We start from the raw sequence: 26,432 nt of genomic DNA, 5'->3' as shown, positions 1-26,432 counted from the left end.
GTTCCTTTGTTGTGGCTAAAGCTCTACTCTTTCGTCTAATATCTTGCTCACTCTGTCTGATTGTTCCTTCCATAATAGTTGAGTCTGTTTTCTTTTAGTAAAAGTCAACATATTTTTTTTACTATTTTATTCTTCCTTACTTTACTCTTTTCATCTCTTTTCTTTTTCTATTTTCTATTTTTATTTAATTAACTCACTTAACATAATTTTTTTTAAATCGTGTGATAAAAGGAAACATCTTCACTACCACTGAAGGTGTGCCTCGTGTTCATCTTTTGTTTCTTCCCAGTGTTTGGAAAATATGTAGGAAGAATCGGGAATTAGCCAAGAAAATGATGATTAAAGCTGGGGTCAGTGGTTTTGAAAATACTATCCAAAGGAAAATCAATCACAGCGATTTCAAAAGGGAATACGAATTGTAGATAAGTGGCTTGTTGGTGGTAGAGCACGAGAGAGTGGCTACTCCATAATCTCCATTGTTATTGATCGTTCAGGAAGACTGAGATTACGTGCGATGAATTCTCTCTACCAAAACTATAAGTAAATGTCGCCATTGAATCCGTTACAAAATTGTTGTTGCTTTTCAAATCCGGTTGGTAATATTGTCCATTGTTCAAAGCAAAGCAGAAAGCGAGTCCAACTTTCATGTCATCACTAATTAGGTTTCTGCTTTCCCTCTTCTCTTAAATCTTCTACTAATAATAGCCATTTTTTTGGAAAAACTCTTCAGGTTATGCAGCTACAGGTATGGATGAGAGACAATTTTGGTTGAGTAATAATTTTTGTATAGTAATTTGTACAATCGTGGATTCAAAGTTTCGAGTTAAGAAATATGGTCTCCCGTATATTGGAAAAGTTCAGTGTTTTACAGCTGAAAATGGCCAAATGGGATAACATTGAATCAAGCAGAGCAATAGGGGAGAATTTAATAACATTAATAGCAATTTGTCACAAGAAACTAACTAAGCATTCAACCCACACACAAATTTTAAACTAGAATGTCCTCAATTGACACCACGATATAGAGCTCCAGGGCAGAGCTCGTCCATACTGTCGATATTCCGGTAGCCATCGTACTCTCTCAAACAAGTCCAGCAGCGTCGTGAGAGGAACTGACGAAAATCATCCTCTGTATAAAAGGTTTTCTCCTCTGTATGCACTGGCAAGTGCTCTGGCCCATCGAACAAACAAACTTTAATCGTCAATCCTGCAATCAGGGTTGTCATTTTCAAGATAACAAGGGTGCCCTTGCACAGGTTCATTATTTATGGTAACATTAGGACATGATCAAGGGAACTTCAATCTGCAATCACCTTATAAGTAATTAATGTGACGTTTGGTGCAGTACCTTCGTCAACATGCAGAGTGTAGTTCCCCAGAGGCATCTCTCTGTCCAGTGATCGAACAACATTATCTTCGTCTTCCAACCAGAACGCACGTTTTGTCCTCAACCGGAAAGCAGATTTGATGGCTTCCTTGATAGCATCTCTAGTGCCATCAATTCCTATCCTCTTTGTATAGTCACCCAATTTTACTGTTATCACCCTCCCATCAAAAGTGTTTCTATCCTCGCCTACAGAAAATGGAATGCCAATCATCTATGCAAAAAATTAACAGTTCTTTCAAATATAACAAAATTCATGTCATAGACAATATTGGTGGCTGGACGTGGGAGGGGGATCCACTAATAAAGGTAGATCACTTAATTGAACCAAATTGTGTTGTAAAACAGAATGTGGACCAACCGTTTTCAGTAGGAGTCTCTCTCCAATTCCATGGAGAAACTCCACTAGCTACAACTGCATCAGCTGCTGTGATGGCAAGAGGATGTGGCTCGTGATCCAGACGCGTTTCTAAGTTAAGTGCCGATCTGCCATTCCCTGTATGCCGAAGATATATTTTGCATTATAAATTAATCAATGCGGCTAGTAAGAGAGACTACAAATTTATACAGATAGAGTGATGGAATAAACATAGGTAACATTCTCACTAAAACGCAACATAGTGATTTCCTAATAAGAAAGGAGGTATACAAAATTTTGCTATGATAACATGAATAGAATAAGATTTTCAGGCTTCTTTATCTTACTCCATGATAACAATGACAATTCCACATAAATTAATGCAATATAATTTCACAACCAAAAGTGTGATGATGAATGTGGGTTCGATTTATTAGTAATGGACTGTGATCAACTAGAGTGACCACTGACTAGAACATAAAGTTGACACTCACCAATATGAACAGACATTACTAGAATTATTAATGTTTATGTGTTGCTATTAACAGTGTTGAGATATAAACATCATAGAGGGACATGAACAAATAGCACAAGAAGAAAAGCCCAGAGCAAAGTTGTAGTGTATGCCAATGAAAAGAGGTACTGTTCCAGTGAACTAGTTCGAAAATCATTCATTCAGCTGTCAGCATTACGTCAGAGAATGGTATAACCTTTCCAGCATATGCTTGTGTAGTGGAAGGGTAACTCCCAAATTGGATTCCTTCAATGCCACCAACAGATATTCTATAATTTTGGTTTGATGCTTAGATTAGCTACAGATCACTCATGGGGTGAGTTAGAACCCATATTTTAGCATCTTTTCATTCCAGTCAGATAAGTTCCCTCAACAATTGTCCAGCCCTCTTAAGCAACAAACAAAGCACAATGAAGAAGAAAAAGCACCACATAATCAGCAACTTTATGCAGTACTTACACATTCCAACACACAACGGGCTTCTACCAGGATTTATGTGTATAAATTGATTAAACCAATTTATCAGACTTAAGAGCACGCAAAGATTCTAAGGCCAATACACATACCTTCCACAGGTCCAAAAGTTAGACTAGCATCATCAATACCTGCATAGGCCAAGTAGAATTGAAAATTTAATGCAGCATTAAAATATAGAAGCACTTGATTTAGAGCTATCTACTTCAAATGTTTACCATATATATGTGGGCATATAAAGGCAAAAACATAGAAGACGGTGGCACTAATGACTCAATAGAACACAATTAGGCAGTGAGGAATTTCTAAGATGTACAGCTACAACTATACTACAGAAGCAGTCATCATTATCCATGATGAAAAACCAATGACCATCAATCAAAGCCCACAAAACGTCAGTATGTCACAAAACTCTCATATCCACTACCATAACCCTCGATAATATCAAACTGAGCAGTACACAAGAGATTATTATAACGCAGCAAACAGAATCAACACATTCATGCAATGCTCAACTCGATATCGACTAAAATTGTTCATAGGCAGATTTGTGCAAATAGACCTTGGTTGAGAAAACATTTATACAAACATAGCATACTTATACACTGTCATTCCATATTACTTAAGTGAAGAAACCACCAAAACAGCACCTATGCTGTAGTTCATCAACCCCAACCAACTCTCTCCTACTGTTCCACAAAAGTCCAACAGCAGAGGGAAGAAGGGGATCATATGACTATGTATACCCTAGTGAAGAACACCAAAGTGGCTTTGGAGGCCGGGAAGGGAGGGACTAGATTGCAGATGAGAGGTAAAGTTAGAGCTTCATCTTATTTTATTGGGAACAATAAGCCCCCAAACTGTTTCAATCCAATTAAACCCTCTTACTTTCCATCATAGAACATAAGCTCTTCATTTTACAAAAACCAAATACATTGAACACTCCATCTAATCGACTTAGGTTTTATTGCTTTTGTAGACATGTGGGCCTGCAAGTCACAACCACGGTGAGGGTCACAAAAAAGAGGGACAATCAGTATTCAGGATGGGTGGAGATAAGTGGATAAGAGATTTTGAACAGATAGCGAAATCATTATACTGTATTACATAATGCATCAACTGTTGTCATTTCATTCTGTGGACACATAATCATAATCGAACACTTACTTGGACAATTATAATTAAGATGGATCAGCCACTCAAAAAAATTGAAGGAGACTCTACAATTACATATATGTACGAAAGATTTTACCCAATCCCCACCCTCCATTGACAATAAAGTGTATCTGTTGATGCAACAGAACTCATCAGCTGACGATGAAGACCATCACAGCACCCCATCGGAACTAACTCCCCTTGCAATCTTGTAGTACCAAATAAAATAAAATGAAGTGATATAATTGCTCGCTAAACTATGGCACGAGGCAGCAATTTTGGCAGGGAAAGTATTAGGTGATCCGAACTGCTCTTGCACTACCAAAAATCAAGCACAAATGAAATCCACTTATATGCTTCCACATTCCCCACATTTTACTATCCAGCAAGCACAACAAAAACAAAGAAACCCATAGAAAAATGAAATCGGCAGCTTCCCTTAACCAAATAAGCACATGAAAAAGATAAATGAAAAGAGAGAACACAGAAAGAGGGGGGAATCGACCTTTATCAGCAAATTGCATAAACGACTCAACCTTAGAACCCGCAGCAGCAGCAGCGGCATCACTAGAAGTTGCAGAATTCTTCCAACAGTTACCATTTTTGCTCCTCTCCCTCATAATCTCCTCGATATCCTTATAAAAATTCATCTTACAATTCCCGTTGGAATCAGGATTATTCTGCTTGGCTTTTTTGTACTCCTTGAGCAAATTCCTCCACTTGTCCGTACACATAGTTGGCGATCGATCGAACCCCTTTTCCCTCATCTTCATGGATATGTTGTCCCACAAATGCTTGTTGGACTTGGAGGTGTTGAACAGGAAATCGATTTCTTTGCGGAGAGATATGAGGGCCCTGGTTTCCTCTTGAGCCCATGTCTCGGCCCGTTTCTTGGGAGCGGGTGAAGGCGGCGGTGGGTTCTGGTTCGCGGCGATAGAGGGATCTTCACCGCCGCTGGTGGTGGCGCCGCCGCCGTCGCTGATTTGGATCATCATGTTGTTTTCGTTGGGTGACCCTTGCTTGCTACTGTAGAAATCTATGGCGGATTCTTCTTGTGCTTGAGCCTTGTCAGAGTACATTTTTCCTTCTCAAATTGAAATTGAAATTGAAATTGGAATTCAGGGGATTTGAGATTTTGCGATGTAAAATTAGTAAATGAAATTAATAAATAGGGAGTAGGAGTAAAAAATTATGCACATTTATATTCTGAAAAATGCAGACATATAATAGAAAATCACAGGTTTCCTCTCCAACTTATTTTTGAGCTTCAATTTCAAAATTTATTAACAAAAAAGTTTAATATTGATAAATTTGAATCGTTTGATAGCTTCGTTAATTAAGGATTTATTGATTAATACACAAAATATATGCATGGGTCTGAAAAAATAAATTACCAAAGTAAAAGGACCTAATGATGTTATAGTAGTACAAAACATTATTTCTTCTCCTCTCAATATTGAATATCCCAATTCCCATCCCTCCCTCCACTCCACCCCCACCTTCCCTCAACAATTTGAGGTAAAAAAAGAAACACACACAACAGAGTTTGAATCCACTCTGCAGCCTACTCCAGACAATCTTTATCAATTTCATGCTGTGTGTTTTGGTGGGTTTCAATTTTCAACCATTCTTTCATCTTAGTTTCCACCCGTTTCGTCTCTAAGGTACGTTTGCACAAGCACCTTGTGTGCAGTATTTGTCTTGCGTTTAAACGCTACACATCTTTGTCGTTCATTCACTCCATTCAATAGTGATTGGTGTCAATTTCTTTAAGTTTTATCAATTGATTTTCTTTGCATATTCTTGCCCATTTCCATTTTTGTCTTCAATAAATTCCTTTTGTTCCAATAACTCTAAGCAATTTGGCTGCTAGGTTGAGGGCATTCATATGTTAGTGTTATCTGGTTTAAAGATTGAATCTTTTCTGAGAAATAATGGATAAAATAATGAATCTTTCCTACAAGCTGCCACGTTTGGTTATCTTTGTAGTAGTTAATTGGGAATCTAGATGCTTCCATTCCATATTCATTTAACTTTGGTAACTCTCCTACTCTTGAAGTTGTTGTATCGCTTTTGACACATAGAAGTGTAGATAGCACTAGAGGTTCCAATTTTGTTTGCTTGCTGATCTTCTCGAGGTCATAAGCTGGTTTTGAATGATAGCAAAGTCTATCCTTTGTCTATATATTATAATAACACAACAAGCAATTTGCATATTGAGCATTTTGTTTTCAAAATAAAATTTCAGATGTAATCCTTTGGCTATTACTCCAATTTAGCTTTAATATTCGATACTATACCTGTATTAAGATGATTTCTTATAATCATGGTGTTCTTTATACTGTTTTGCTGTAGTAAGATAATCTGAATTACTATAAATTTCGCATCTTGTTGTCGTCGGTTGGATTTTTAATGGAACTCATTTGTAGGTGGCAGTCAAACTATGACAAATGCTTCTGTTGCTAGATTTAGTGGAATTAACAGAGCAGTATTGCCACTTCCTCGTAGGAGAAAGTTCCAAATAGCATTTACTAGAGACTTTTCAACCTGCGCTTCACCGTTTGCATGTTCATCATCATATGCTGCGAATACCCCTGCTGCTTTTGTGTTAAATGCCCAACTCGCAGCATCAAATACTCCGCAACGCTCTGAAGAATGGTTTGCACTGCGCAAGGACAAGCTAACAACGAGTACCTTCAGCACAGCATTGGGAATGTGGAAAGGCAAACGCCGCTATGAGCTATGGCAAGAAAAAGTTTTTCCTTCGAGCGTGCAGGCAGCTGAGGGCTCTAAAAAAGGTGCTATGGAATGGGGTGTTCTTAATGAAGCTGCAGCTATAGAGCGGTACAAGAGCATTACTGGCCGGGATGTCAGCTCATTGGGCTTTGCCACCCATTCAGAGGATCGATTGGATTGGATTGGAGCTTCCCCAGACGGGCTGCTTGGATCAGTTCAGGGAGGTGGAGTTCTTGAAGTGAAATGCCCGTTCAACAAAGGGAAGCCAGAGACAATGTTGCCATGGAAGACAGTTCCATTTTACTACATGCCTCAGATACAAGGTCAAATGGAGGTGATAGACAGGGATTGGGCGGATTTGTATTGTTGGACTCCAATTGGAAGCACTATATTTCGTATTTATAGAGAGCGTGGCTATTGGCAATTGATGCATGGAGTTTTACGAGAGTTTTGGTGGGAGAATGTCATGCCAGCAAGGGAAGCCCTTGTGTTGGGAATGGAGGAAGAAGCCAAATCATTCGAGCCAACTTCAACACACAAACTAACTGGACTTATAATCGCGAAAAGCTTAAATTTAGCCGGGGAAGCAAAGTTGCTGTGCCGGGAGATAGCAGGTCACGTGGAGTTCTTCCGTTAAGTGGTTTTTCGATAAGTGCAAAGAATATTCAGACTTGTTCTTGTAGGTGATAGATTGGCTCATCTGTCATTCTTTATTTTCGATATCTTATACCTTGATAATTTATAATGGCTCCAGTGCTAATTATTCAGCTTATTTTTAATGGAAATTTCATTTAAGCATGTCTTGCCATATTGGGGACTATTATTGTCCATTTATTTTGACACTTTAGCCTAAATATTATGTTGATGTTGGGTGAAATTTAGGTGAAATAAGGGCACCTCTTAAAGAAGAAGAAGAAGCAGCAGCTCTTAATTATAACGAATTAACACAATTCAAACCAATGCCAAATTGCCCAGATATGATTTTCAATTACAGCAAAATAAATTTCTTATAATTTCAAGTGTATAAAATAATTATGCACGACACGAGCATATGCACCAAGATACATCCAAGAACTGCAACAGTTGCTATATGCATAAAATCTTGAGTTTTACAGGATACAGTAAAAGACCATTACCAAGATTATATAGAATGCCTTTCACACAGTGGAAAGTTTAACTACTAAACATTAGCTTCCAATGCAATTCTCCATGTCAACAGATTTTTTCACCCTTCTATTATTTCAAGAGTTTATACTCTTTATGCCTTTTTTTTTCTTTTTTATCCTTCCCCATTTGGCTTCTGTTTTTTTGTACCAATACTGAAAAAGATAGAAGCCCCAACAAGACCATCATCCCCTCTGCCGTATAGCATCCAATTCACCCCAACAAGATCACCATCCTCTCTGCAGTAGAGCATCCAACAATCGAATCGGACTACCCCGCATTGTCTTGCTCCTAGATTTAAAGACCACATACTAATGGAAGATGAAGTGATAACTTACACAGCATCAAGCTCCATAAAGTTGTCTTCCTCATCAAGCTTGTCTTGGTACGAGGGTAGCTGCTTAAAACAGTCCGAACATAGCAATTCCAGGCAGAACGTCTCCTCAAATTCAGTATCATTAATACACCGGCCGCACTGAGCACACCTTCCTATGCAGAGAGTGCAAGCTTTGCAAACCTCAGGTGACTTATCTTTAGCCCTACAGCCTTCACTTGGACAATCGTAAACCAATTTGAACTTCTCGCATTTCAAACACATTTCAATATCGATTGTTCGATCATCATCATGTGGAAGATAAAAGTTCCCTCGGTGATAGAAATGTGGCTTGTGCGCAGTTTCAAACTTCTTGTCCCTGGAACCCATTAATGAGTTCAACTCTTCAAAATGCTCGTGGCTCACACCATAGAGGCCACCAATTCTCACTTGTTTTATTCCTCCAAATTCATTATTGCAGTTGTAGGCTCTGATACAATTCACTATGCTATCTATAGTGATCCTTGTACATCCAGGAATAGACAACTACAAAATACAAACAATTAGCTTACCGCTAAATATCCCATCAAATAAGTAAAACAAACTTAACAAAGCATGATCATAACACTTCTAGGATTCCAAAAATATCTCATAAAATTTGCTATCAACATGTAGAGATATAGATGTTGGTACTAGGTTTGTCAATGGTTAAGACGTCAGACTTCTACAAACACATGGAGAGTGATCAACTATATTCTCTCGAAGTGTTTACTTTTAATCAGAGTACCTAGACATCAAGTCTTTAGAGAGTAAGTTCTCAAGGAGATGTTCCAAGTTATAAATGTAGTGGAGTCTGGCACATCTAGTGTGTGTTCTACCTTAATAAAGAGATCCCAAAGTTCACTTGAAGCACTCAACAACTGGATTTAGACAGACAGCAGTAAAAATTTACCAGATTCATATAACCTAACAAAAGGTCCCATGATGCCAAAATATTGGTGGACAAATAACCCTTAGTACACATGACAATGCATATCATATTCCTAGTCGTACTAATTAACTTCACCTCAACCACACCCTCCCGCCACAGTACATCAGAATAGAAACTCACCCATGTTTCGAAAACCAAGCATGAATATAGAATGGTCAAAATACATCACAGATAAAAATAAAGAGCATAATTGAGTCTGATTGGACCACTAACCTTAGTTAATCGTCGATTTTCTTCAAGCACTCGCCTCAAACCATCATCAGTGATTTTAGGGCACTCCACTAAGCTCAAACTTTCAAGCTTACCCTGAGCCCTACCAGCCAATTGCACGAGAACATCATCTGTGATCCTTTCATTTAGAGGCTGGTCAATGTGGATAGTCCTCCAAAACAAGGGATCCCCTCGGACAGCAGACGACAAGTAACTGCAAGTCCTTTCTACAGACAAAAGGTCCTTCACTCCCAAATAGCTAAGAACATAATTAAAAGCTTCGTGAGGTGCTCCTTCAAATTCAGATGCACCCTCCACTTCCCTTCCGGATCCCATCTCATTACTGCAGCTAGCACTCCCATTGTTGAAGCCAATGTTCTCATATGTACTCAATGTAAGAGCTGCATCAAGATCGTGGTCAAACTGGAAGCCGTTGGGTATGTAGTCCTGCATACCCGCATTCAGTCTCTCATTCAACTGAATAGTGCGTGGAAATGATTCGAAGTGAATATAATTATTCCAAATTAAATTCCATCCAGCAGATGAATGGTAACCTTCTTGAGAGGACATGCCATTACTCATGAAACCACCATAATCAACCTTCAAGTCCTCCAACCACCCAGTGATGGCGGTGAAAGTAGTTTCTATATCCATCCCAAAAGGATCAGATGGCAAACGGTCAACTATGTCCATTGAGGCTGGTTCCGATGAGCTGCAATCAAATATGTCCCTCTCACAGCTGAAGTTCAAGGCCATTTCAATATTTCTACAGCAATAACTAAATCAGTTCCTTTTCTGTTTTCACTATCCCAATAAACTAAAAGAATAGGAGATGAAAACCACTAAACTCCAACCAACTAAAGTTGCTTCCTTTTTTATGGATGAATGGGGGACGACGTTCTAAAATTCATTTCAAACAAGAAAACCCTCAACTTTTCAATGACAAACTAAAACGGTGCACCAAAAATATCACAGAGTTGATCCTGCAACTAACCTATAAGGATATGGCCTTTGTCACCCATAATTGTTCAATTAATAAATGGGTTCCTTATATACAGAAAGAATCAAAGAATTCCTAATGTGGCTGATAAATAAAAGGAGCTCGAAGAGATACTAAAAAAAACTAGGATTTGAAAGAATCACAGCAAAGCATATTTGCAGAGGAAGAGCTTAAAATTTATGACACTCAGAAATACTAATTGAAGAACGATCAAATTATAGAGGGCGAAAAAACAAAAACACCTGATCTATTTCTTCAAAACCCAAAAACCTCTCTCTTTTCTATTATCCTTTTTGTATACCACAGAGAGATACGGGGTCCTTGAATTGGGGTTCAAAATGAAACCTTTAGCATAAACAGGGATAAAATGAATTGATAGGGGGATTTTAGAAAGAAAAAAAAAAAGGAAATTGCAATGTGAGTATGAAGGAATTGAATAGTGGGAAGAAAATGAAATTTAGTTGGAGGAGGGGGAAATGGGGGAGTGAAGGTGCAATTTTAGGTAGAAGAGGTAGCGGCCGACACGTGTGGGGGCGAAAATTGGTTTTCCGCGGTGGTTGCGGGAGGAAAGTGGCGGCGGGAGAGGGAAATAGCCGAAAAAACTGAAAGGATATATACCTTTACCCTCCCCTTAATTTACCTTATTTTCCGGTGTCGTTACAGTAACTGAATCTTAAAATAAGGGGTCTTATTTTTAATGGGATACCATTTTACCATATTATCATGTGATAGAGACACTGAATATTTTTTTGTAAATTTGGCATTGTGTACAATCAGAAATTAATATATTCGGAAGAAAAAAAATGAAAAAAAAAAGAATTTGAAAATTGTAGGAAATTGTAATGTAGAGGAAAAGGAATTTGCTCAATATTCAGTATTAGTAGGAGTAGTAAAATAACCCCTTTTTACAAAATTAATAGTACTCATGATTTGTTAACAATTGATATGGTAGATACCATTCGTACGATCGTGTGTGTGATGTAGGAGGATTCTTTTAACTACATTTTCAGTGTGACTTTTTTTCATCAGTAAATTAGTACTACTAGATAATTTTCTCAGAGTTTTTTTTTTAGTACGAGAGTGCAAGTGTAATAAATTAACACTATCACTTATATGAGTTTACCCTTATCCAGAGAAGCAAAGGGTGAATTGATTCAACATCACAATTATGTGAACGTTGAACATCTGGTGCATATATTTATTATTCAATTAATATTTGTATTATATTTATCAATTTCTACTTAGTGGTATTTATTTTAATTAAGTCAGATACATCAAAAGTATCGAAGCATGTCTATTAACGTGTGCTAATTTGATCGATCTATACTTGTTAAATGTGTTTATTGTGAAATATACATGATGCAAATATGGAAGAAGCTCTCTATATTGATTGTGCCCGCCTTTGCATTTACTCGGCATAAAGTCTAAACTTACGAATATTTAATTTGATTAATATGGTTAGAGTTTAATTACACTTTACACATGTAGCCTTTTATACCACTAAACGTAGTGTTTTTAATTAAAGGACTAGCCATCCAATATCATCGTTAATTGCTAATTATGTTTTTAGGTATATAAAAAAAAATCATAGTCACTAAAATTGACATCAGTCCGATTTTATTAACCTCATTAGTGAAAACAATATGATGATTGATAAGATACATGGAATTAATTTATCGTGTATGTTTGTTAGCGCTAATTGATTATGTTAAAGCCGCTCCTGGCGAAGATTACACAGGGAGCAAATTTGTTTGTCGAGATTTCTTGAGTGGCTCTTACAAGTTGTCCATTGTTGAGTTTAAAATTTTCTTTATTTATCCTAAAAAACAAGAAATATAAAGAAAAGAACAGCTTTATCCAGCTAAATATATGGTATAATCCAGCTGCACCAATCATAATTCATACATCGAATCATAAGTACAAAAAATGGATTAACATCACCCGCTCAATGGGCCTACAATAGCTCTACTGGCCCATTACATAGATTTTAAATCCGGACAACGATGGCCTTACCAACACCCTGTCTTATTCTTGATCTGCAAATTACCATAAACCCTACTTATAATAAAGTTGTGCAAATGGTCTTTTTATTGCTATAATTAAAGAGATATAATAAAATCAATGAAGCATAAGATAAAGCGACTTCCTTCTGATGTGTAGAAATATAAAAATCAATATGCAAGATAATTGATTTATACTGTGAATTTGTGACTACGTATGACCATATTTTATATGTATACACATATCAATACAATTGCTCTGAAATATCTTTGCAGTTAGGTGAAATTATCAAATAGTCGTCGACCCACCAATGGGTCTAACAATCATATAGTACAATGAAATATTAAAACCATGAATCACAAAAACCAATATACAAAATTAAATATATCAATACACCACTCTTTGATCAATTTATACCCTATTTCGTATTCCGTATGTATATACATATATTAGGTTTTAATCCATACAAAACTAGATCTAAATACAAAAATGCAAAACAAAATTATAAGTAGGGCATTTTTAAGTCATTGTTAGTTAATTTTAGGTCATTTAAATAAACAATGTCCTAAAATGATCTAACAATCACATCAGACCTGGATTTTATAAAATGACATAAAATAGATTAATGATGACCTTCTGTATTTTTTTTTTATCAATTATTGACCATTAGATCACCTAATCTTAAGTCCAAGATTTGGTCTATATTTATGGATTTAGATATATTTTTGTTTGAATCATCTCCCCGCATATATCAATACATTTATTCCTAAATATAAATACTCTTGTTTACTGAATCAGTGTTATAATCATTGACGAAGTCATGTGTGAGCATGACTTATGTTATGACGTATAGTTTCCAAAGACAAACTAGTTATTGCTAGAAGTATACCAAACTTACTAGATAACAACGAATTTGATAGAGTTTCGAGAATCGAACACAATATGCTTCTAATGGTATTAAGTTTGATAGATCTTTGATCTATCGGGATTGAGCACACACGTTTGTAATGAGAACAAAAGGAAGATAAACCTCAATTGAAGTGCTAGAGGTGATTTCCACCAGAACCAGGCAGTGGCGGATCCAGGATTGATAAAACGGGGGCGCGAAACATATATTAGTAGGTTGGTTTAGGGTGAAAATGATAATTTTTTTCGATTTTCGGGGTGACGTCGGGGAAAACGGAGGGGGCGGACATGGTAATTTTACGTCCGGATAAGAAGAAATTAGTCACACGGAGGGGGCGACCGCCCCATCCTGCCCCCTAGATCCGCCACTGGAACCAGGAACGAGAATAATTTATTTATAACTTCTCAATGAATCAAAATACCAGAGAATTCTATAATTTATAGAATTATAAACCCTAAAAAATCTTGCTAAACAAGCAATATAAATAAATAAAAGATTACAAAAGATATGCAAAATCAAATACTACTAAAAGTATACGTTGGGGATTGAGAGAAATTTAGACGCGATCTTGGACGTGATTTAAATGCACGACGCCCTATTAAAATCACAGTAGATGTGAGTGATACACCCACTCATGATCTTTGAGAGAAAATTGTTACATGTAAGAATACAAATATGATGTATTATATCTCTTTTCTTAAGTTCATGCTCAGTTATACACTTCGACTTGGAGTTGAAAGGTCATGACCAACTTGACATATCAATCGGTAACAACGAATTCAACAAATCGATATATATTATGATTAAAGTACATGCCAATTAGTTCGTATGGTATAGTAAAGCCATAAGAGCATCCGCAATGGTCGGCCAGCGACCGGCTAGCCGATTCGTCGCGCTAGCCGATCGGCTAGTCGAACCATTGCAATCGGCAAACGCTATTTCGGCGAGCGGATCGGCGTGGGCTGGCCGATCGCTCGTCGCTGGCCGAAGCGCTAGCCGATCGGCTAGCCGCCATTGTGGAGGCCCGATCGGCCAGCGATCGGCCAGCGCCGATTTTCGATTTTTTTTAAAAAAAAAAAAAAAATCATATATAAACGCGATTTTCGTTTCATTTTCATTTGCACCGCTTGTTTTAACGAGTTTTCTCTCTCTCTAACTTTCTGTTCAAGAGCATCATCGAGTGATGGATCACAACAACGAGTCCGGTCCGGCGACGAGCGGATCTCAGACTCCCACGGTACCCGTGGGATCTGGATGGGGGCAGATGGGCCCGGGATTTAACATCCCTTGGAATCAGATGATGGGGATGATGGCTGGTTGCGGATGCTCTAAACCCAAAAGTTAAGACCTTGGGGTGGTCTATTATTTATGAAGTATTGAAGTGGATGGAAGCGAGGTCTAATTGCCTAATAGTAAGTAGTAAGATCAAATATATTCAAATTCAAGTAGTCACCATTGAATGGGTCTCTGTTCTGACAAAAATATTTCTCAATAAATCTTATTACACCCATCCTTAAAAAAATAGTATTTGTTTTTCTTTTAAATTCATTACACAAAACTAGTCTATTTTTTTAATTTTCAAAATTGTTTCCATTATACACTATATTAATAATAAATTAGATTTCACTATTCATTAACATTATTTTAATTACGTTTTTTTAATCTCTCATTTTTTATTAATATTTTAATTATTATGTTCTCTCTTATTACTAATTTTACATTGAAGAACGTATTCACACTAGTGTTGTCGTAGTTATTTTTAGAAAGCTATAACGCATTCATAATTGGTGAAATATCAAATATCAATTCCAATTTCCGTGATTTCCCTCGCAATTGCCGCCTCTTGCCATTTTCACCTGCTTCCCTATTAAATATCCTATACTAAATTTAGGGAGCACATCGATTTTATATTTTTATTACACGACTTTGAAATTTGAAAAATGGAGAATCAAAGGAAGAGAGGCGAGAGAAGAAATCTGATTGCTTTGACCGGCGCCACCGCGCTTCTCGCCGTCGCAGCCAACTTAGCAATCAATGCACTCAAAACCCATTTCAAGAATCGGAACAGAAAAGGTATACAAGTCAGCTCGCGCGCACATACACTCACACTTGCAATTTTTTTTTCTCTGTGTTTAGATGTATGTATTCATGGATTGGTCGTGTTATCCTGTGCTATGCTGCTAGAGAATAGTACCCAACTTGTTATCCGTTTTTCAGCATATCTTATTATGCCTAATTTTTTTTTCTTCTATTGAGTTGGTAAAAATCAATGTTGGATTGGAGTGGTGAAGACTTATGACGCTACTTCTTTGGTGTAAACGTGTAGGTTGGTTGTCTGTTTGTCATTTTCAGTTTTCTGGTCAAAATGTTGTCATCTTAAGATTGGGTATGAGGTATATATGTTTCGGGGTATGGAGGTATTTGCATTTTGAATATTATTTCCTACTTTTCATAGTTCAAATCATAAATTTATCCAATTCTCTTTTTAAATTCAGTGGTTCCGGGATCAAATGTACAGACAAATATATCTGCTTCTGAGATACTGAGATTAGCGGACAGCATTGTAGCAAAATACAAGGAAATTTATGATGCAGTTGCTTCAGTTCCACTTGACAAGGTATTATGGCCAAAAATAAAGAAATGCCATCTCATCTTACTTATTACTCACTTGTTAACCGGTTGCTTTGCATATAGTATTTACTTACTGTAGTTGAGACTATTGTCTCTTGTGCTTATTATTTAGCTGCTTATTGATGCATACAAATAAGGCCACATTTTTTATTGGGGTAGGTTTTGATTCAACCATGGAATTATCTTCCATGCTGCAGCCAAACTACATTTGTATTCCTATGTTGTTTGCTGGAACTATGGTTGGATCTGAGACATTTGGTTGAATATAGTTACGGTGATGACACTGTACCTCTACCTTCTAAGTTATGCCTATTGCTGTGTTCAATGAACTGATTCCAGTTTTGTTATTATAGCATGGAAGTTGTTGGTACCCAGCATTTTAGAAACTTCATAAAAAACTTACTAAGGAAAAGTTATTAAGGTTTTACTTTTTTGTCCTTCTCTGATTCTTAACCGGACAAACTGTCACTACTTAGTACTGATGCATGCATAGTTGATCATTCGGTTTTCGTTGAAGCTTGGACTCCCATCTACATTTTTCATCGTCTGCGCTGTAGATTTTTAGATGACTTTCTGTGATGGTCGGTAATCTTCTTTTGCCGTATCTAACTGAAGGTGCGCGTTACATTTTCATGTCGTGTTCTTTTCAACGCAAGAATAGACTACATAGCATAACATCCAAGCTTCACAGGTAACCTATGCCAACACGATACTACCTTTGGCAGAATTAGAAGCACAGCAATTTCCTCTAATACAGTCTTGTGCCTTCCCAAAATTGGTGTCTTCTTCGGAAGATATTCGTAAAGCAAGCATTGAAGCTGAGCGAAGGATCGATGCCCATATTTCCATATGCAGGTTTCACTTTAATTAAATTTTCATCTTGTAGTCCTGCTGGGTGGTTGAAAATATTGTGATATACTACTTACTTTTGATGTTGAACAAGGGAAAGAGAGTAAAAAAGGAATGATGCCGGAATCTAAATAGCCCGTCAAACTCAATGATGTTATATATCTAGCCAAAGAATAATTAGACAGGAGTGAAATATGAGAGAATCTATCAATCACTTTTGTTGCTCATGGAGTATAATTTTATTTTTTGGGCTTGGTGCATAACATATTGAGCAGTAGAATTAATTATTTTGAGTTCATGTCCCAAAAATTTGACTATTTGATTATCCCAATCTTGACAAATGGGATTATTCAAAAGTGTTAGCATCTTAGAAATCGTTTTAGTAGGTTGCATCTCAGTTTTTGACAGTTACTTTTGTTTAGGAAACAATCTGTTTACCTTATTAGACTTTTATATCTTTGGGGGATCCTTATGTTGTCTGTTTCTTGGAAATAATACAGCATGCGGGAAGATGTTTACCGTGTTATCAAAGCATTCACAGCTCGAGGTGATTCAATGAGTTCTGAAGTCAAGCGCTATGCGCAGTATTTGGTATGCACCTGCCAGCATATTATGCAGAACTTTATTTATGATGAGGATTTCTTTCCTATTGTATTATTACTATTGGTTTTCAAAGCACTTTTTATTTGTCAAGTCTCTAACGTAATATATAGTGACAGGTTAAAGATTTTGAGCGGAATGGATTGAATCTTACCTCAACAAAGAGGGAGGAATTGCAACGTTTGAGGGCTCAAATAGATGAGCTAAGTATGCGGTACATTCGAAATCTGAATGATGATAGTACAGTTCTTCTTTTCAATGATATGGAGCTAGCTGGCTTGCCTCCGGAATTCTTGAAGGTTTGCGATTCTGATCTTTTCTTTCAATCTGTCGCTGCTTTGCTCATGTCATATGTTTATTTTCTTCCTTGAAGTATTATTTGAACTCTTGTTATTAGTTATTACATCATTATGGTTGGTTATAAGGATGTTCACCATCCAACTTCTCTGAGATAAGTGGTAAGCCAGTTGCAGAGTTTGCGATATAGCAGTATGCTAGTGAGTAAATTGTTGAGGCCCACAAAGATTTTCTAACTTTATCTAGAGCTATATAGCATGATTGTTTATTGTGAGAGTGACTTATTGTCTTGAATGCACAAGTCTAGCTGCATTAGCATCTTTGCATGTGACTACTACTCCATAAACAACCTTTGTTTTTTCAGGGCTTGGATATTGCTGAAAGCGGTAAATTCAAGGTTCTATTAAGAAGTCATCACGTGTCGCCCATCTTAGAGTTGTGTAAGGTAGAATTTCAAAGAATGTGACCTGTCTGTTACCTTTTATTAAAGCAGCTAAATCACCTTTTATATTACAACATCATTGGCTGAACCACTTTAAGACAGCTTTTTTTACTTTGTTTCGAAGTTGCTCATATTTAGAAGTTTTTATTTTTATTTTTAATTTTTTAATTTTTTTCATATAAGCTTGCACTTAGATGTATGTTTAACTTTGAAAACGACTCGACCATGAGAAATACTAGAAAAGTGATTACCAAATTCATTCTTGTAATCTTGTTAATACTGCAAACAAAATTATCCTTTGATGTTGTGAAGGTAGAAGCACTTGCACTAAGTGCTGATGTGCTGTTCTATAATACAACTGTTCCCGAATGAAATGTTTGTGCTTCACACTCATTAGTGTATCCTTGTGTAGGTAGGGTCAACCAGAAAGTCTGTAGCTGAGTCTTATGGAAGGAGATGCGAAGTAAATCTTTCCATATTGGAAAAGCTGGTAATGAAGATTTATTTTATTTATAAACAGCTGTATAAACTTCATCTTACTCAAGCTATGTGCTATATCTTCTGTCAGAGTTTATTTCGTGGTTGCTATGTTTATGTTTTCATTACAGATGTATGAATCTCAAGTGCCTACTACATGTGGGTTATAATGCTTTCATCATTTGTAACTTTGACTACAAAATTCTGCAAACACTTTGATGTGCATGAGGCTCCTTAAGAACGTTAGTCATCAATGGTATGAAATTTTTTGTGGGAGATTCAAAATACTGATGTAGGAAATGGGAGGACTTTTTAGCTGAAGAAATGGGAGACTTGTTTAAAATTTAAACCATTGTTCATTTCGCTTTAAATCCATGAGTTTTAAGGAGGATGTGGTGCTTCCAGGTTCAGTTGCGTCATAAACTTGCCAGATTGCTTGGCTACCTAAACTATGCTGAGTATGCTGTTGATCGTAGGATGGCAAGCTCATCGGCGAAGGTTTGTCTAGGTCTATTTCAATAACCAGTTGCATGAAATTTTCATATCGCCTGGAATTGATCCCTCATCCTTTGTTTGCCCCATATAATTTGTTTCAATAAGCAATCACCATAAAGGTTGTAATTGATTGATCCAGTATCCATTCTTGGTAATTCATGGTCAGAAAAAAGAAATCTGATTGTGCCTGTGTCTTTCATATGTGTTTTGTCGTACTTCATGCACTATGCATCCACATTCTGAAACTGCAAACTGGTTTATGATTTTCTTAGGTATTTGAGTTTCTAGAGAAAATATCTGGAAGCTTAACTGAATCAGCTTCAAAGGAACTTTCAGTGTTAAAGGAATTGAAGGTTTGCTTGTTTTTTTTTCTCTCAAGGTTGATTAGAAACTTTACGTCTAGCATGAACCACATCTTTGTTTTCTCAACGCAAACATTTTATGCTGGTTTAGAGAAATGAAGAGGGAGAAATTGCCTTTGGAATTGAGGACCTACCATACTATGTGAAGAAGATTAAAGAAGAGCAGTGCGATCTGGATTTTGGAGTTGTCAAACAGTATTTTCCTGTTAGTTTAGTTATATCCGGAATCTTCAAAATATGCCAAGATCTATTTGGTAACTGTTTCCACTTTTTTATACAACTCTTCATTCATTTTTATAATATATCACAAGATATGTTATTTATGAATGTCCTATGCTTAATTCAGGCTTAAGATTTGAGGAAGTAATAGATGCAGAAGTTTGGCATCCAGATGTGCAACTTTTTTCAGTTTTTGACTTGAGTTCTGGTGAACTCATGGGTTACTTTTATCTTGATTTATACGCCAGGTTGTTTTTTCATTTTGATTAATGAAAATCGTTTATCTTGTAGATACTAGTCTGAACAATGTATTTACATATTACTAGGGAAGCAAAATATGGCCTCACCTGTGTCGTTGCTCTTCAAAATGGTTCATTGACCAACAATACGAGACAGGTGACAACTGTAATACTGCTAGGTTGAATATTTGTATTTGCATGCGTTATAAGACTGTCTCATGTTTAGCGTAACATAAATTTGTCATTTCTAGATTCCAGTGGCTCTGCTGATTTCTCAAATGCCAAAGGAAGTTGATGGACAACCTGGATTGCTGAGATTCTCTGAAGTAGTAAACTTACTCCACGAATTTGGACATGTGGTATGCGTTTTGCTTAGTTGGGGCATCATGTAAAACTTCTAGCATTGTATGTTGATCGTGATATGCTGGCGTCTTAGTCACTTTACCTAATCATTGTCCACTTCGTTTCAAATTCACCGCGTTTTTGTAGTACTATTTTGTGTCAGTAAGCTTGGTTGTGGGTGTTGTGACACAAATTTTTTAACCAAGAAAGTAATGGCTTTAGGTCCACCATACCTGCAACCGAGCAACATTTGCTCGATTTTCTGGCTTGCGCTTGGATCCAGACTTTGTGGAGATTCCCTCCCTGCTTTTGGAAAATTGGTATGCTTCAAATGTAGTTTTCCATGTGACTAAGGTTTTGCAGTCGTAGGTGTGATTAATTGGCCAACTTTTTTTGTTTAGGTGTTACGAAAGCAGCTGTCTTAAACTGATCTCTGGTTTTCATCAGGTACTTATCACATTATTTTTCTCAGGTTTTGGTGAAATTTGTTTCTCAAACATTGTAGTAATGATTTTTCCAATATGTGTTCTGTCATTCAAACTAGTTCCTTGAAAACTTTCATGTAATAGTTCGTTTTCTTCGTAGGATATTACCAAACCTATCGAAGATGAGATATGTAAATCGCTCAAGAGATGGCGAAGTTCCTTTTCAGCGCTCAAATTTAAACAAGAAATTCTTTATTGTAAGTCTCATGTCACGACTTGCTGCTGCATTTATTCTCTTTCAACCATTTTTTTCATATATATAGTTGGTGTGAAATTTTTTCCTATATTTATCAGGTCTTTTCGATCAAATAATACATTCGACTGAAAATGTAGACATGAATGGATTGTTGAAGCATCTCCATTCCAAGGTGTTCTTAACAATGTTTCCCAACATACTATATTATAGTCCAGTCTATATATGCTTACCTCTTCGTGCGTGGTAGGTTATGGTAGGTTTGCCTATGCTAGAAGGAATAAGTCCAGCTTCATGCTTTCCTCGGACTGCTATTGGCTACGAAGCTACTTGCTACAGCCGGATATGGAGTGAGGTTTGATGTCTAAACTTTTCATGATGTGTATATATTTCTGAGGAGCATATTGCCACATACATCCCTCACCCTTCAGATTTGCTATCATGATTATAATTATAGGTTTTTCTCTTAACACCATCCTAACATATCCGCCCTTGGACAGGTTTTTGCTGCTGATATTTTCGCCACAAAATTTCATGACATAATGAATCAAAGTGCCGGCATACAGTTCAGAAACAAGGTAAGACGACTTTCATGCGTCTTTTAACATGTCATCTTGATCCTTTCAAGCTCCAAACTCAATTCTCGTTCGACAGGTTTTGGCCCCTGGAGGTGCAAAGGACCCTCTTGAGATACTATCGGATTTTCTTGGACGGGAACCATCAATACAAGCTTTTGTAGACAGCAAGTGTTATTCTCTATAGGCGTCAAGAATCTTGTACTACTGTAACTATAAATGCAGTATGCATATCACTGTATTTGTTCATCCAAGATCAATTGATAGTGAAACTTATCTATGTAAGTCTCTACATATTGGAAAGCAATAATTTTCCTAGTTAAGAGCTCCAATTCACATAATGTAAAAGGGTGAAAGATAGGAAAATTGGATCAGATGATTGGCCTAAACTGTAAGCACTTGTTCATGATGCCATATTTTCATCTACCAAGTGAGAACAAAAATCAATCTTAGAAATCAAGAGACAAAACTAGGGAAAGTTTGATCAATCATCTCACACTTGCAATTGGATGAAAGAGGTGATAGTTTTAAGCATTGACTGCCTCCTTCTTTGGAGAATCCTCAGCCTGCAGGCTCTCATAGTATCTCACTAACACTTGCCATCCACCGGGACACATAAAACCGTCGGGTGGATTCTCGCCACTTCTTGCAAAGGCTCTCATCTGCATATCAACAAAATTATGAGAAATCCTCTTCATTTTTAATACATTTTCTGCCGCGTGGTGCTATGTGTAGAAAGCAACGGTGTTACCTTAGTTCCAGAAATGAAGAGAAATTCTTTAGCACGAGAGGGATCAAAAAATGCCATCTGCTTTGCTACAGTATCATATGCAGCAACCTACATTTATCAACAAAATGGCTCAAGATAGTTCACCATCAATTTGACATCTCCGTTATTGCAGAGGTATCTCAAAAAGATAAAATCACAGAGCAAATGATTTGAGACATGAAACAAAATGGTTGAGAAAATGCCAAATGTCAGAGATGAGCATATCTTATATCCTCAATATTTGAGCATGTTGTATGATTTCAATAAAAATGCTTGAGATTATGCCACTTACCTTGAATGGCAGGATGTTCAACTTTTCGAGACCAGGAGCCATACTAAGCACCTTCTTCCCATGATCTGGATCGTACAGGTCCCTCTTCTCTGTCGGGTGACCCATACCAGCAGGATCACGCCCTACTATGTAGAAATTTGCGCCTGCATTGATTCGTGCCTTTGCATGCCACTGAACTTCAGTTGGTCCAGCATAATGCATTGGTGAAGGGAAGATAGACACGATCGTAGTTTCGGGATCTAGAATCCCATCTTCGAGCACCTTTGTGAGAATAAAAAATACTTCAATGAAATTTCAACTGAACGATACATTGAATGAAGCAATTTAGTCAAGTCAATTTAGAGATGGAAGGGATTGCAAGCGCAAAACTTCATTTTAACATATTTTCCTAAAGTAGAAGTATATAGAATCGGAAGTTGATAAAAAAAAGTATAGAAACCTTGCTATGTTGTTCCATGCGAACATCGAGTGGAACATCATCAGCCTTAGTAAAACCTCCCAGAGGATGAAGCAAGAGAATTGGGTTCTTGTAACCCATTTCCAAAAGCCTCCTACGAGTGTCATTCATGAGCAAAGCATGGCCATTATGCACTGGATTTCTCAGCTGAAAAGCAAAGACTGCATCCGCATTACGTCTGTCAAATTCATCACGAAGCTGCTTTGGAGAAAGCCTGTAGTGATCAAGTCCATCATTGTACTTGATAGGCTTTAGCACTTCAAGATCTCCTCCTATGAGCCAGTTTCCAGCAGCAGTAATCACCTCCTCAACATAAGGTAATCCTGGAGCTGTGGTTCCCCATGTTCTTGCAATTCTTTCCTCTTTGTTGTGCTTGTATATTTCAATGCTGCCACAAGACATAAGCAGGAGACTAAATACACAACATTGGGCTAATCAATTAGGGTTACAATCTCATCATGCAAGGTAGCCTCCCTACATTACTACTCCAGCATAAAGTGAGTTGCTACTCCCTATTTAAGCTTATTTAAGCTCAATTATAAGCGAGGTTGTGCATGTGTAATACTCGTCACTAATAAAAACTCACAGTTTATAGAAACTTCACCAATCACATTGTCTAACCAGAGACAAGGCATGATGCATCATTTCAATATCTAGATATTGTCCTTAATCCATCACTCCAAAAATGTCTTCAACTTTTAATGCTACATAATTATTTAGAATCATATTTCTTTTTTGTTATTATTAGGAGAAGCTAAAGATGAACACTCAAACCTTCTTTCACCACCATTCAGCAAATTCTACACAAAATTCACCAATAAAGAATTTAGGCGATCCATCCAGGAAGCAACTTAAAAAGTCATTAAAAACACCATATAAAACACAACTAAAACTTAATACCAAGTCGATATTGTTAGAATATTTCCTTCTTGCACGCAACTAGAACATCCCCTTTGAAGCAACTCAGAAAGAAACTTTTGAACAAAAATATGGACCACATGAGCTAAAAGTAGCCTAAAACTATGTTAAAAGGGTAAGCAAACAACCCAAAATGTGCTAGCTGCAAAATACCAATAAATTATAGAACAACTGATTCCTTAACATCAAAATAATTTGTGGGGTCTTTCTCCTAACACAAGTTATCCAACAAGCTCCATTTTCCACTTTTTTTCGTTTACTGTGTTTTCTACAATTTTGTCAAGAGAAACAGCATAATCCTCCTAACTACACAGTAACCTACTATTAAAAAAAAAGCAAATTTCCATGCATTCAACACTGAAACGAAAAGTAATGAACCGAACCTGCTAAGAATCGCAAGCAAATCACCATCAGTCCCAACCAATGCAACACTGGTGGAATCCCCAATTTGGGCCTTGACGTCATCGTCAATTGGCAACACAATGGGCAAAGACATATTCACCAAAGTGCCATCCTCCATCCTCACACAATTGAAATGCAAGCTCTGCAAATACTCATCCTCTCTCATGAAACCCTTGAGTGGGCTCGCCCACCCCTCGCTCACCACATGCACCCACTCCACATCAATCTTTCCCAGCCTCACCTTCGGCAGCGCCTCCGCCTCGGCAATCTTGGCCGCCCTCTGGCTCTCCGGCACCACGAGATCCACCAGCGCGCCGCCGTCCGGCTCTATCAGGGAGCTTCTCACCATCACCGCGGGATCGTGAGATTTTGACAAAGATTGAATCTTTTTGTGAGGAAATGCAAGTGGGGCCAATTGGTTGGAATGGTATATGGTTTTGGAGTGGAATTGGGCGGCGTAACGGCTTTTCTTGACTGTGGCTGTGGCAATTGAGGCACTGCTCACATGGTGTAGCCTAATGGTTAGTGACATTTTCTTTTTGTTTGGTAAAGAAAAACGAAAATGAATTTATTTTAGTCACTGGGATCCTATAAATTTGGTATGAGTAATGGTGGTGGGGAGTGTATATATATTAGCTGAGGAGGCGATACACAGGAGTGAAGAGACGTCCACATGATTGTTTTTGGTGTATAATCTTTACTTTTGGAGTTCAATGGTGGTGGATGTATGCTTCTGTATATTTGTGTTGCAATGGATTTTTCTTTTAATTTTTATTTTCTGACGTACAATCAATGGCGAGAAATCATTCCAACATGTGGGGTTCAAACTTATTTAATTTTTTTTATTTGTATGGTCACCATATACCTCTATTTATTTTAATAACAAGCGCAGAAAGGAATATTTGATGAAAGAACTTTTCAATAAAAAAATTAAGCTATTCCAAGAAAGCATCCATGTACTAATAAATTATAGGCGCATTTGATGAATTTATCGATGCACGCATTTTTTTAAATAGGCCATATTTAACTATCAATATAGGTGCTAAAAAGAGTTGGGCCCATTATAATTTGAAAATAATTGGATTATATTTCTATAAACTCTACTCCCCGTGATTTGAATCCATATATATGAACCCACAAGTCATGCCCAAGAAACGTAGTTGAGTCACTTGAGTAGTACTAGACTACTAGTACTAGTACGCATTCGTACATTTTTAATAGAGCGAACTATAATAATGGTACCTGATCTTTCACTTTCGCACATAAATGATATTTGATCTTTATAGTATTTCATATCATTTTTGGTACACCATGATAAAAATAACCCTAGGTGGTACCAAACATGTAATTTTTTTTGCTATGGAGGATATTTTTAGAAATTTCAATTAAATAGAACCAAATATGTGATTTTTTTTCTTCCTTTCTTATTTCTTTTTTTTTTCTTTAATTTATTCTTCCTTCTTTTTTCTTCATTTTCTTCTTTCTTTTTAGTATTTATCTTCCTTTCTTCTTTCTTTTTTCTCCTTAGTTTATGTTTCCTCTTTTTTCTTTTCTCTTCTTTTTCTTATTTCTTTTTAGTGTTTTATACATACATCTAATTGCATTCATAATATAATGTTTAATTATTTCAAGTAATTAAATCAATTGAATATTTTTAATTAAATTATTTATACTCATTTTAGGTTGGAACACCTAACTAAAAATATTCAACTCTTTATCATTATGAATACAATTCACAATTTTAAATTTTGATTAAGACTATATTAATTAGTTATTAATTTAATATAAAATAATAATGATTATTTATTATACTAGTTTTTACTATTATAACAATAATATTATTATAATAATTAAATATAATTATAACTATAATTATGATTATGATTAAGTATATTTAAATGATATTAAAAAATAAATAAATTATTAATTTTTAACATCAAAATAATAATATTAATATTGATTAATAATAATAGTATAAAGAGTGAGGATAATGAGAGAAGATATTATAATATCACTTTTGGTACTAGTTTTGTCAATGCCCAAAATATCCTTTGTGACACAAAGTGTTTTGGGGTGAAAATTGCATTAGGTACCAAAAATGTGATTAATATGTACCAAAAACGATATAAAATAAAGATCAGGTACCATTTATGTGCGAAAGTGAAAGATCAGATAACAGTT

General features: G+C 36.5%; 5 protein-coding genes across 9 annotated transcripts; 2 read left to right on the top strand and 3 right to left on the bottom strand.

Annotated features, from left to right (window-relative positions):
* Nucleotides 1–904: 904 nt before the first annotated feature.
* On the bottom strand, nt 905–5,072 carry LOC125203910 (trihelix transcription factor GT-4-like). Of its 2 annotated transcripts, none has more exons than XM_048102419.1 (5): nt 4,391–5,066; nt 2,823–2,861; nt 1,746–1,880; nt 1,349–1,573; nt 905–1,207 (listed from the first exon to the last, which is right to left on the bottom strand). In XM_048102419.1, exons 1-5 carry the CDS (start codon nt 4,962–4,964, stop codon nt 1,005–1,007), a joined length of 1,176 nt encoding a protein of 391 aa, XP_047958376.1. In that variant the 5' UTR covers nt 4,965–5,066; the 3' UTR covers nt 905–1,004. The 2 variants fall into 2 exon arrangements, with proteins under 2 accessions (XP_047958376.1, XP_047958377.1); XM_048102420.1 differs by having other exon boundaries at nt 987–1,207; nt 1,314–1,573; nt 4,391–5,072.
* Nucleotides 5,073–5,336: 264 nt separating this feature from the next.
* On the top strand, nt 5,337–7,419 carry LOC125204025. Its single transcript, XM_048102564.1, has 2 exons — nt 5,337–5,549; nt 6,315–7,419. Exon 2 carries the CDS (start codon nt 6,329–6,331, stop codon nt 7,256–7,258), a length of 930 nt encoding a protein of 309 aa, XP_047958521.1. The 5' UTR covers nt 5,337–5,549; nt 6,315–6,328; the 3' UTR covers nt 7,259–7,419.
* Nucleotides 7,420–7,683: 264 nt separating this feature from the next.
* LOC125203124 (F-box protein SKIP14-like) lies at nt 7,684–10,868 on the bottom strand. 4 transcript variants are annotated; one of them, XM_048101410.1, is made up of 3 exons: nt 10,294–10,868; nt 9,303–10,065; nt 7,684–8,644 (listed from the first exon to the last, which is right to left on the bottom strand). In XM_048101410.1, the coding sequence occupies exons 2-3, from the start codon at nt 10,053–10,055 to the stop codon at nt 8,120–8,122; spliced, it is 1,278 nt and encodes a 425-aa protein (XP_047957367.1). In that variant the 5' UTR covers nt 10,056–10,065; nt 10,294–10,868; the 3' UTR covers nt 7,684–8,119. The 4 variants fall into 4 exon arrangements, with proteins under 4 accessions (XP_047957367.1, XP_047957368.1, XP_047957369.1 ...); XM_048101411.1 differs by having other exon boundaries at nt 10,542–10,868; XM_048101412.1 differs by having other exon boundaries at nt 9,303–10,011; nt 10,542–10,868.
* A 4,174-nt stretch (nt 10,869–15,042) lies between these two features.
* LOC125205300 (probable thimet oligopeptidase) lies at nt 15,043–21,745 on the top strand. The gene is made up of 20 exons (XM_048104142.1): nt 15,043–15,280; nt 15,703–15,824; nt 16,530–16,693; nt 17,188–17,278; nt 17,407–17,586; nt 17,949–18,029; nt 18,439–18,516; nt 18,909–19,001; nt 19,271–19,351; nt 19,452–19,614; nt 19,707–19,827; nt 19,906–19,975; nt 20,070–20,177; nt 20,383–20,480; nt 20,562–20,607; nt 20,746–20,842; nt 20,940–21,013; nt 21,089–21,193; nt 21,339–21,416; nt 21,493–21,745. Exons 1-20 carry the CDS (start codon nt 15,148–15,150, stop codon nt 21,598–21,600), a joined length of 2,091 nt encoding a protein of 696 aa, XP_047960099.1. The 5' UTR covers nt 15,043–15,147; the 3' UTR covers nt 21,601–21,745.
* LOC125205302 (ATP sulfurylase 2-like) lies at nt 21,624–24,924 on the bottom strand. The gene is made up of 5 exons (XM_048104143.1): nt 24,233–24,924; nt 22,914–23,319; nt 22,475–22,735; nt 22,165–22,251; nt 21,624–22,075 (listed from the first exon to the last, which is right to left on the bottom strand). Exons 1-5 carry the CDS (start codon nt 24,781–24,783, stop codon nt 21,941–21,943), a joined length of 1,440 nt encoding a protein of 479 aa, XP_047960100.1. The 5' UTR covers nt 24,784–24,924; the 3' UTR covers nt 21,624–21,940.
* Nucleotides 24,925–26,432: the final 1,508 nt, after the last annotated feature.

The sequence above is a fragment of the Salvia hispanica genome, chromosome 2 (genome assembly GCF_023119035.1).
Source record: "Salvia hispanica cultivar TCC Black 2014 chromosome 2, UniMelb_Shisp_WGS_1.0, whole genome shotgun sequence".
Lineage (NCBI taxonomy): Eukaryota > Viridiplantae > Streptophyta > Magnoliopsida > Lamiales > Lamiaceae > Salvia > Salvia hispanica.
Note: the sequence above shows the minus strand (reverse complement) of the source record. Positions and strands in the feature narration are given on the sequence as shown.